This window comes from Myotis lucifugus, unplaced genomic scaffold, assembly GCF_000147115.1.
Source record: "Myotis lucifugus unplaced genomic scaffold, Myoluc2.0 scaffold_140, whole genome shotgun sequence".
Lineage (NCBI taxonomy): Eukaryota > Metazoa > Chordata > Mammalia > Chiroptera > Vespertilionidae > Myotis > Myotis lucifugus.
The window spans coordinates 1,692,211-1,704,809 of NW_005871188.1; the positions used below are offsets into that span (position 1 = coordinate 1,692,211).

At 41.0% G+C, this 12,599-nt stretch overlaps 1 protein-coding gene and 1 pseudogene across 1 annotated transcript in view; one reads left to right on the plus strand and one right to left on the minus strand.

The window, feature by feature from the left end:
* The window catches only part of LOC111827163 (ferritin, middle subunit-like), a 3,209-nt gene extending 1,777 nt beyond the window's left edge, over positions 1 to 1,432 (minus strand). Inside the window, exon 1 of the mRNA XM_023758850.1 lies at positions 1,337 to 1,432. Coding sequence (XP_023614618.1) covers positions 1,337 to 1,432 — 96 coding nt within the window. The remainder of the gene's footprint in view (positions 1 to 1,336) is intronic.
* Positions 1,433 to 5,646: 4,214 nt separating this feature from the next.
* LOC102441021 lies at positions 5,647 to 11,684 on the plus strand (annotated as a pseudogene).
* Positions 11,685 to 12,599: the final 915 nt, after the last annotated feature.

Below are 12,599 nucleotides of genomic sequence, written 5' to 3' on the forward strand. Positions count from 1 at the left end.
CCTCACCCCATAACAAAGAAACAGAATTTCCGGAGGATGAGGCCCAGAAATCAGGATTTTAAAAAGATTCCCAGGTGATTCTAATGTGCAGCCAAGGTTGAGAACCACTGTGATAGAGGATGCTAACTGTTCTAGAAGAGGTCATTAGAGGTGTGCTTCTCAATCTGCCTGAGCATTAGAGTCACTTGGGGAGCTTGTTAAATTATAGCTCCTTGGAGCCCACCCCTAGAGCATCTGATTCAGTTTATCCATGAATTTGCATTTCTGATGATTTCCCAGGTGATGCTGATGCTCTGGTCCAGAGACCACGGTATGTGTGGCTCATCGAGAAAAGCTAAGCAACCATTTAGTGATTGACAATTTACTCAAAATGATATGAAGAGGCTACAAAGAAGACAGATGCTTGCACTCAAAGTCAGTTACTATAATAGCGTGTGTATTATGGGTAACCCAAAAAGTTAGGTGGTAACAAATATTTTAGTTCTCTAGACCCAGGAGAGGACCCATTAAAATCATCATGAAAAATTACACAGTCACCTTAAACACTGGAAGGCAGATTGTATTCCCACATTTTCTTAGATATTTTAGGAATTCCTTTCCATTTTCCCTCTTCACATCAGCTTGGTTTTCAAAGAATTCGGCAAACAGAGATTGCACTGAGTCTTCAAGGGAATTATAGGCCTGGGACAGGGGTGAGAATAGGGAGAAACTGGAGGTGAGACAAGCTGATTTTGAAGGCTGGAAATCTGACACATACTCACTTAGCTGTCTCTGTAGTTGTCCCAAAGAGACCTTCTTCGTTCAGGCTGAGTTCCTTGGTTTGCCCTTTGACTTCCAAAAGGCCCCAGCTGTTGTTCAAACCCAGGCTGCCTCAAAGAAAACCACCCAGATTTTAACTTGCTGGGACCTAATCTTTGGCTATAATGGCCTCTTTAATGATCAGATTTGTGAACCCCATATGCTAGTTACTTATATTCAGTAACACTGTAAACACAGGAAATTTCCAGTAAAAATTAAATGACATTATAATGTCAATCTTTTTCACCTATCCTAACACATCAACATTAACTCTAAAATAGAATATGAGTGAAAATATTCAGTCTACCACTGGTGATACCCATAGTTTTGGCAACCCACTGGAACGAACTGTGATTCTCCCTATCATAGCTCATAGTTTGCAATCACAGCTCTAAATTATTAGGACATAAAGCAGCAAAATCCAAGCCACTATATTGCTGTTTCATCTATCATCACACCATAACCACCATTATTAGGAAGACACAGGATACATTAGGTCTGAAACCTCCCTCCCACTGACTCAAACATGGATACTAACCATAAATAAATAAGCATCACTGATGTGCAGCTTAAAAGACGCTAATTTATTAACAGCAACACTGCACTCTTCACGGAGCGGTTTTTTTTCTTCCATCTCAGCTTTAGAGAAAACCAGGCATAAAAAGTACTGAGCTACACAGCAACCTAATGGACTTCTTAAATACTAGTAGGCAGATAGCCACTTTCATGCAGCTGAAAACTAGATCAAATTTGACCCAGCTGTGATTAACAGCTACTCATTTGCGAATGAGGACACTGTTTCTGCACCAGAGAACCAATCTCATCAGAGAAAAGGGTGTATATGGGGGAAGGTGGAAATTAATTTTCCTTAATATACAGGCCATTGTAGAGCACTCTCTCTCATGTTTTTTTTTCTATGATTTGAGAGGGCAGATCTACTTCCTGAATAGAAAAGTGATAACAGAGTAGATATATTAGCTTTAACGAAGTCTTTTCTTTAAAAACAATTTATGACACATCATGCTAGGTCCTTTGGGGAATCTAAAAAGACTCACTAAAATGCATTATTTGTCTATAAGGGACATAGCCCCCACCCATAAGGCTACAATGCACATAATTGATCTGAAGACAGGTCATGATGGTGGTTCTGAGGGGATTCCGGCAGATTTCACTGATAAATCGGCAGTTGAAACTGGCCTTGCAAGGTGGGTAAGAATGTAGGGAAAGAGAAATGGAAGAAGGGGGTTCCACCTGGAGAACTGGCACACACAGGCTGTAGGGATTAGACACAGTAATGGTTTCTCATCGCTGCAGTAAGACTGCTGCATTTGGGAAGCTTTTGGCTCCTTCCTCAAATGGCCTCCCAGAAGTTCTGACCTGCCTCAACATTTACCACTTCATTAGCCTCCTTTTAGAGTAGAGATTGTTTTACTTATCTTGGTAGTCCTATTGCTCATAATAAAATAATTTGTAAATAATAGGTGTGAACTCAAAACTTATTACATAAAAGTATAGCTTTCATGTGCAGCAATGTGATTTCCCATGGTCTGGTGGATTCTTAGATCTAGCCTAAGCCATGTCTGGTGGAAGTGACATAAAAGTGGCAGGTCACCAAGTGGATCTCTAGGAGGCAGTGAGGAGCCTGGGAGTTTCCTGAGGGACAGCTATCCTGAGAGAAGGAGCCATGATTCTAACTTTGGCAAGTCGAAAGAATAAATAACATCATCAAAGGGAAGAGGTCATTACAAAAAGTCGCAGTATTTGTCACTTTTATTTCGTGACCCAACCCTGCCCTTGTCCCTAATTGAATTCATACCTTAGTCCCAGAAAGCACTTTAAGCAGATGCTTCTCAAACTGCAATTTGTATATAATTCACCTGGGCTTAAGCTGTATATGCTGATTCATGGAGTCTGATTCCGAGTTTCTAACAATTCTGCCAAATGTTGCTGGTCCAGGGACCAATGCACTGCTTGGCATGCCAGAGCTCCCAGGACCTCCATGGCAGTACCCTGGGGGAGGCAGCAGTACCAGGTCACTCGGCAATATCCAGTTGACTAGTTAACTGGTTTTGATTATATGTGTAGAACATCACCTGAACTCCCAAACAAATTTGAGGAAACTTTTCAGGAGATTGGGGTCCTATGTGAGCAGGTAGAGACAAATACCAATAAAATCTGGATTTTTGCTTACTGTTAATGTGCCTCCATCTAAAGGATGGTAAATCTAAAATATAAAAATTTTATTTACTGGAAGATACGTGAGTTTGGATATTTCTGGATAGATCGTCCTAAGATCTTAAGATAAAACCTTTTCATGTAAACATTCCATGATTCTACCATTCCAACTGGGCCAAAACACAGAACTAGATACATATGAAGAAAATGTTCTTCTTCTTTTTTTAAAATATAGTTTTATTGGTTTCAGAGAGGAAGGAAGAGGGAGAGACATCAATGATGAGAGAGAATCATTGATCGGCTGCCTCCTGCACACCCCCTACTGGGGGTCGAGCCTGCAACCCGGGCATGTACCCTTGACTGGAATAGAACCAGGGACCCTTTAGGCCACGCTCTATCCACTGAGCCAAACCAGCTAGGGAGAAAAATGTTATTGAGGGTTAAGTATTATTGAGGAATATTTTTATCTAGTAATTTAAAAACAACCTCACAATATACAGAATAATGGAGAGGAAAGAAACACATCAGCAACGTCAATAACATTTGTGTTAGTATGGTAGCTTTACAGGTGATTTTCTCTATTTTTCATATATTTTGAACTTTTATAATTACATTATATTTTCATTTTGATAAAGCAGCCTAACAGCTACCTGTCTAGAGAATTAGCACAATGGAAGCTCCACATACATTCATATTTATAAACATATAGTTTTTTCTTATTACAATGTAATGCTAGATCATTGTAAACTATTCCAAAATTACAGAAATATGTAACGTAGAAAGTGAGAGCCCATGGGTAGCACTGTAGTTCCAATATATATTTCAAATTTAATTTGATTCATGATACCACTATTAAATTTTGGTAACCTGATGAATTGACTTTTAAATTATGGGACATGCTCAGGCTGATTTATAGATCTCCTCACCTGGGATGTACTGGAAAAACAAACACATCTTTTTAAAGAATTATATAATTCTGAACTTTCTGTCCTTACAGTGTTACTTGATCTTGTCATTTCTCTAATGATTAAGGAAGAGAGAAGGGGCTCTCTTCTGGACTTAATTCTAAACAAGAAATTATTATCTTTAAAATAAAATATCTTTAGGTGAGTACTTTTATTCTCTTTATTGTGTTCTCTGTGCACCTATATTCCTCATTAGTTTGTAAATTTTGTGAGGAATGGGCCTAAGTCTTAGTCATCTTTGTATGTCCCTGAGCATTTATTAGAAATGCTCAAAGAAAGCACCCAGTAAATTATATTGACTGAACAATTTGAAAGAAAAAGAAACCTAAATGTTGAAAGTTGTTGATTGTCAAGGAAGAAAAAATGTGCAGAGCCAGATGAATACTTTGCATGTTAGAAAAGCAGATTTTTCATTTCCAAAAATCATGGAGATGGAGAAAGCCGGGAATTCCATGTCATGAGTCTTTAAAAGAAAAAATAACATTTAACACAACCCAGGGCAGTGAGTAGGTTCTTAAATGTTACAGAATAAAGTGTGAAGGAAGTAATTGGTCAAAATAGCAAACTGGTAAGTTTTAAAAACTAAGTTCACAGTATGGTAATTCTGGTGACAAAAAGAGAGATGGCAGCTACAGAAACCCCAGTGTCTACACACATATCCTGCAGCGCCTACTTCCAGGCTCAGTGCAGCTTTCCTTTCCTCTGAAGCATGTTTTCAAACTTCTTTTTTGTTTGTTTGTTTCTTTTGTTTGTTTGTTTGTTTTCTGACTTTTAAGTCTGGGTTTGGTATCCCCTCCTTTGTGCTCCATGGTTATAGAAATTCTTCCCACACCTTTGTAATTGCTTGCTTATCTGTGCCTTCTCTCCTAGTTCATGAGCTCCTTGAAGGCACTTGTGTTGTGCTGTGGAGTTGCCATCATCTAGTATAGAAGAGGAAGTAGCAGGTCATCAATAGATATCCATTCATTATAAAGGAATAAGTAAATGGTCAAATATTTAAAGGACAAACAAAAAATACAGAAGGCAAATACATGATGAGACTAGAAATGTAAAATGAATTATCAGGAAACATGAAATTTCATGTGTGTTGGGGTTATTTATAATAGCCAATACATGGAAAATAACCTAAGTGTCTGTCAGCAGATGAATGGATAAAGCAATTGTGTATATATACATACACACACAGTACAATATTATTCAGCCATAAAAACAAATAAAATGTTGCCATTTGGTACAACATGGATGGGCCTCAAGGGCGTTATGCTAAGTGAAATAAGGCCAACAAAGAAGGACAAATATTGTATGCTCATTCTTATATGTGGAATCTAAAAAACAAAACAACAACAAAAACAAGCTCATAAATAAAGAGAACAGATTGGAGGTTGCCAGAGGGCAGGAACTAGGGGAGGTATGGAGGGGACAAATGGGTAAATGGAGTCAAAAGATAAAAATAAATGAATAAAGAAATTTTTCTGGAAACACAAAGGATAATTTTAAAGTAAAAATAACCTGATTTCAAGACCCACTTTAAAATGGGAAGAAGAGTGAAAATACAAACCTGGAGTCTGGCCCTGGGGTTTCCTAGTGGTATATATTCTTGTCTTTTAGGTTTCTCTCTATCGTCTCACTCCTTATGGCACAAAATAAAATTAAAACATGCTGAAGTCTCCCAGCTGGAACAAAAAGATTAATCTTATAACTGCCCACCATGAGCTATTGTTGTTCTATATATTTTGTCAATTTCAATGTAGTTGCCACCTCATCCGGTTTTCTGAAGGTAGTCAGTGACTTGTTTCAAAGGTAGCCAGTGATTTCTCAATTTCCAGAGTCCAGTAGTCAGCACTCAGGTTTTCTGATCAGAGAGTGCAACTCTGTATCCACTGACCACACTGTCCTCCATGATACTCTCTTCCCACATGCTTCTGTGGCATTGCACCAAAAGTCCTAACACTTCTTGTTTCCCTTGTCCCTAAATATCTCAGGTGCCCTGTCTTCTGAGTTTGAGCCCATCCTTTTGTTCTAAATGTTCTTCTGGGAACTTTTCATCATTCCATCTGTGGGTACCTCACAAATCTACCCTTTCAGCCCTCATCCCTGTCTGGACGCACATTTTGATTTATACAGTGCACCAGTATCTTTAGTTCAAATGTGCTTTTTCCTCCTTCTGCATTCATTCAATCTTATCACTTCTAGAAGCAGGTCCTGGTCCTAGCTAAACAGTTAGACATGGGAGGAAACATACTCTAAATAGATATAGAAGACAAAGGGAACTGATTCTTGACTCCTGAGTTTGTAAAGATGTTGGTATGGGTTTAAGTTAAAAGGTTTTAAATATGTGTTTTCCAAAAAGAGTATATGAATTCTCTGTGACATGAGTGAAAACAGCGTTCACCTCTTCTGCTAATGCTACTGGTTGCCAACTACATGAAATCATCATGGATGCAGGTATGCAAGAGCAATGTTAAATGTCCTTTCTGTTGCTGCCAGGTGAGGACTACTCTCAACAGTAGCCCAATGACCATTGTTCCTTGATTGCTTAACAGAGGGGCACCTGCATGTATTCCAATATCTTATTCCCAACATTTTCCTAAATGACCCCTTCTCTTCAATTGATCCATGACATTCTTAGGACCCTGGAACGGATGTTGAGAGCATCGCATAGGAAGGGGGTGGGTGGCCAGGAAGCTCCTGTATCCAAATGGTCAACTAGAGAGATTTTGGCTGTTTGGTGGAAAAATTCTTTTAATAACTATCTGAATCAAATTGATTATCTCTTGCCCCCCCCCCATATTTCTAGTTCTTCTTTCTGAATTAGATTTCTTTTCATCTAAAATCCACAGGCTCAATACTCTTGAATGATCTTCAAAAATTGCTCTCTCTAGTGGGCATTTATGAAATTATCTGCTTACTATATTTCACCTTTTTTTTTTTCTTAGAAATAACATTCCATGCTCATTACCCACCCTCCCTAACACTAAGTATGGTGGGATGTTCCCATGTTCTAACGTGATCCCATTCATCTCCTAACTCTGGTCATTGTTGATTGGCTCTAGGCCATGTTCAATTACAGTATTAGGAAGACTTGAGTTGCAAGTAAAAGAAAACCTGATGATTAAGAGTACCTTAATTTACTTTTTCCCCAAAGAACAGAAACTCCAAAGGTAGGCAGCCCAGGGCTGGTGCATTTACTCAAGGATGTCATTAGGACTCAGACTTGTCCATCTTATGGCTCCACAAACTTTTTCATAGGACTTTCATTATCTTGATACAAATGATGGCTGGAACTCCATATCTAACAGCATATTGCTGTAGGGAGGAATTATTTGGGAGGCTAAAGGCAAAGAAAGTAAAGACTAAATAGAGTTATTATGACTCTCTTTTATAAAATGATTCTAGGATATTTGAGTGTAATATAAACTTCTATGAAAAACTAATTTTAAAATTATTTCAGTTAGACTCCATTGAGAGCACTTGGAATTTTAGCTGAGTCCCACCTTCCTGCTTTACTGAGCCTTGCCCTGGCTGGTCCAGTCCTCTGTCTCTTATTGATGAACTGGCCAAGTACAATGAATGACACTGCTAGTTTATGGAACTATTGCAACTGAGAGATCAGGAACATTTGTCAGCAAAGCAGGAGACTCTAAGGCAGTGGTTCTCAAACTTCCTAATGCTGCAACCCTTTAATACAGTTCCTCATGTTGTGGTGACCCCCAACCATAAAATTATTTTCGTTGCTACTTCATAACTGTAATTTTGCTACTGTTATGAATTGTAATGTATTTTCATTGTTACAAATTGAACATAATTAAAGCATAGTGATTAATCACAAAAACAATATGTAATTATATATGTGTTTTCCAATGGTCTTAAGCGACCCCTGTGAAAGGGTCGTTCGACCCACAGGTTGAGAACCGCTGCTCTAAGGGAACAGACTGGGAGATCCTCCTGCCTGACAGGTGTGTCCACCCCAAGGAGGCCTGGCATCAATAAGGGGAAGACGCTGAGCCAGCCTGCTATGCCACAGGAGGAACACCCTCTGGAGCCACACACACCCACTTTCTCAGGACCAGACCGGCCAAACAGCTTTCTCCTTGTTTACCCAAGGTACCCTTTCTCTTCTCCCAAATCTCCCAGGGGGACTCAGTATTCTGCATATTCAGTGTTGGATTCAAATCAGTCTCTGAACTCCCAGCAGCCTCTGTCTGCCGCTCCATTCTCCACAGGGTAGGCAGGCAGCCCTCTCCTTCACAAACCCCCCACCCCTCACTTCTCAGCTAGGGGGGCAGTCAAGATTGAGACATTGCCTTTCTGTAGGCCCTGAAGGTAGTCATCAGGGCTGGTGGTGTCCCAACACACGATGAAGAAAATGAAAGCACTAGAAAAAAGGAGGAGTACTCCATCTCTTACTAGAGATAAAGTCCTACAAAAATGGCCTAATACCAAGGAGATGACTCCTGCTAGTCTGAACACATGTGCATTTCTATCATCATTCGTGTGATCCATTAAGACTCTGATATTTGATGGCCAGGTAGAACTCAAAAGAGGCTGGCAGAGGTGGGGGTGGCATCATTTCCTGTTCAATTAACTATTTGTTATGGTGAAAATAAAATATAACTACGACTTTAAGATAAAAAATATAATTAACTGAAGTGTGGACAGCAAGCTGTGTGGGTAAAATGGGAGAAGGCAGTACTAATGCAATGAGATCATTTGTCCTGGGCTGGCCCACAGGGAACTTTGTGGCCACTTTCAGTTCACTGAACAGAAGGACAAATGGCTCTCTCCTTCAGAGATACATCAATATAGAGAAGGAGAAGGACTATCCAAAAAGCAAGCCCCTCAAAATCTTTACCAAGGACATTGGGAATAGCACCTATTCTAATACTATAACAAAAAAGAATTGAGATACAGCAAATGAAGTTACCAACACATCACTACCAAAGCTCAGGATAACTGGCTCTGAGAGAGATGAGCAGTTATGGGTCACTTCTGGCAAAGAAGAGGCACCATGTCCACTTATTGGGCATGAATGTCCCTATGGAATTAAAGTGAGCCATCTTTGAGACTCTCTCCTCTCCACACAGGGATGAGAGGACTCCACCAGACCTTCCAGCCACCAAGAGCCCTTCCTCATGGAACAGCTGCCCCAGCAGGTGCAGGGCCAGTTCACCCTGCAGCCCAGCCTCCTGGTGGGGCCACGAAGCTGATGATTCAGATCGGAAGACATTTAAAAGGAGATCTATCATAAATTGGGCCTTTGGGTGGGGTTCTGGCACTCATCTGGAAAACTTGCCCATGTCACCAACCTCTTCTATGCCAGGACATCTCTTTGCAGTGACTGTGCCAAGTATCTGTGAGGATGACAATCATCCCAAACTTGTCTCACATAAGCTTTTTTTCTTAATCTAAAAGGACACCTCACAAAAGGCCTCTTCAGACAATCATCCAAGGTGAAATCTCCTAGGGAACTGAAAGAGACACTGAATTCCAGAGTTGAGGTCACCTGGACTGTGAGCCTGTTTTTGTGTTAGCATCTGTTTTAAAGGTTTTTCTACAAAATATTCCCGGAAGTATTTTTTCATCAGATTCCATCATCACTGGGTCTATGTAATGGATCAAGGAAATGATGCAGAGAAAATAAGTATAATTCAAAGGTTATTAGACCATCTTCCAAGAGCCAATATTGTTCTCCTAAGGTAACCTTTCGAGGTTCTACACAACATTGAGCAACACTGCTCACCCAGTCATATAATTGCATTTAATTTGCAGTGTGTATAGCTCCAAGCATTATTTGGCCTCCTACTTCCTCCAGCCCAGAACTGAAAAACAATTTATAAAAATGGTTACTCTGCTTATTCAATTTCTGATTGAAATTGTGGTCGAATATTTGGAGCAGAAATCACTTCCTTCTTTGGAGAAGTTTCAGTGAGATGTGATACTAGAGAGAATGCCTCCAATATCTCTTGCTTACAAATGACTGACTTCCCTTTCTGACAGCTTGGAAAATGGGCTGAACGTGGATGCTGATGCTCCATGCAGTGACTTGGTAAAGAACCTTGGTCGGGGGAGCAGAATCATAGACTCTGTCTTAACCATTAGTGATGATGACCTTGAACAGCCTGAGGTGGATGGTCTTTTGACTTTGACTTAGAAAGCTCTAAACATGAAGACATTCAAGTGGAACGGCCTCTTGAATCCAAGAAGTGACTGTTTCAATACTACACAGAGAGGCCACACTACAGGAACATGCAGAGGCCCCATCAGGCATGACCTCACCCAGCTGTCTGACCACAGCTGCAGCAACAAGCTCAAGGCAACACCTGCATCGCTTGAAGCCCGCATCAACTACCTAGATTCAATGCTTTGCTGTCTCATGCAGTTTTACCAGAAAAAAAGCTAGGGAAGTCCAGTCATGATGTAATTCTCTCTCAAAAAAAAAAAAAAAAAAGATAAGGAACATTTGAAGCAGAATCAACCCCTACAGGAAGAGGGTAAGATGTATCTTAAACAGAGTTTAGTCACAGGCCCTAATATCAAGAAATATCTCACTAATAAAAATGCTAAGATGAAAAGCTTGTTTGGTAATGAAGAAACTCATGTGAAGCTTCTCCCTGAATGGAAGTCAGAGGCCCTTTCTGTGGCATTTTGCAGTCACATGTCCTCACATGATCATCCCAGGAACTAGCCCTTTGACTCAGATAGACCAGGACACGCCCTTCCACACACAAATGATGTCCTCAAGAGTTTAAAGAGGCAATAGCACTGCTCAGAGACCAACACTGATGGCCAGCCCTGCATCTCAGAAGGATATTCTTAAAAAAACAAAACTAAGTACTGGACTGGTCACTTGCATGGGGAGGATGATCATCTAAAACAGCACAAGTCTTTGCAAATGGAAGGGCAAAATCTTAGTAATCAGAGTTCAGTCATGGGGATTGAGGTGGGCAAGAGTAGTACCACAAAGCAAAATACTATGATTTTACCCTCCAGGTAAACGTATACTTTCCCATCTGGCTCATCAGTGAGCTTCCAAGACTGCTTCTTCTCAGATTGCTGAACATTCTGCGTTTATACCCATTAAAACTTCCTCTCCAATAGATTATACTTTTCAACCTCATAGCAAGGAGGGAAAACTTTATTTTGACTTTGCAGTTCCAGTCTCATTTCTGGAATGCTTGCTATCTCCTCTAGGCAGACCAGCAGCTGCCTGGCTTTTACAAAAAAATGACCCTGTAGCGTGTCATCCACAAATGCATTCTGTAACTCTTCACCCCAGCACATGGTTGAGAAATGGTTTGGCCAATTTGAAAAACTGGTACCACAAAAAGTAACAATGGCCTACAGATCAGATCGGAGGAAAAGAAAATAGCTTCCCTAAAAGAACCCATGGAGCCACCTCCCCTTGGTTCTGGTATTCCAGAAGCCAACTCCCTGCAAGAGAAACAGAAAGACGTGCTCCTGTGTAGACAGCCTGCAGTAGAGCTCTTATCCCAGCCAAGACTCAGAGAAACATGGTAGCTCTCCATTCACCCTAGTGGAAGACAACCTCAGCTTTGTATGAAGTTACATGATAAAGGAAAGAGTAGTAAGCAGTCCTCTCCTGCTACTCCATATTGTTTGAGATCCTCACACAGATTTTTGATTGTTGAAGATGGGTCTAGCTCAGAGTCATGGCCTACAGTGGTTAGTGATGTTGGAAACAAACATTCAACCAAAGACATTTTACCACAAGAATCTGATGTCTAGAGCAGTGATGGCGAACCTATGACACACGTGTCAGAGGTGACACATGAACTCATTTTTTTGGTTGATTTTTCTTTGTTAAATGGCATTTAAATATATAAAATACATATCAAAAATATAAATCTTTGTTTTACTATGGTTGCAAATATCAAAAAATTTCTATATGTGCCACGGCACCAGAGTTAAGTTAGGGTTTTTCAAAATGCTGGCACGCCGAGCTCAAAAGGTTCACCATCACTGGTCTAGAGGAACATAAATTGGGCTAATAATGACATTAAGGTAATAATTATAACTTTTTAAAAAATAAAACATCTGAAGATCCCAACATGGTGGCTAGCAGGCTGGCAGTGAGGGAGAACATGTGAGTATGTAAAGGAGTGAGAGGGGCATGTGTGGACATTTGTGGTGTGTGTGTGGGTTAGTGAGGGATGGTTAGATCTCACAGGAGTCTCAGGGACTAGCAGAAAGGGCTCTTCTGGACACACAGCCCCTACGACTGCAGGGGGCACTCCCAGACCCATGAGGCTTGAGCCCAGAGCCCATGCCATTTTGAAGAGGGGAGCAACAGAGGCCAGGAGTGCAGCAACACCAGCACCCAGACTGCCCCAGACACCACCTAGCACCCACACAGTGAGCTACTCACCTGTCACCCCTGCAGTGAGTGGCGATCTACCTCACTGGCAGCTCCCAGTAGGGACTGTAGGACAGAGAGACCTTCCACATTAAGCCTCTCTGCCTGCACGCCCAGACCTGCATTTCAGGGTCCCAAGCATGCTAGTGTCCAGTCCCAGTGTCAGCACCCCACACGCCAGCACCCCATGTACTAGAACCTGGGCTTGCCTGAACACCACGCACCTGTTCCCTGCACATGGAACCAGAGCTTCAGGGACCCTGCATGCTCAGACCCAGCGCTCCTCT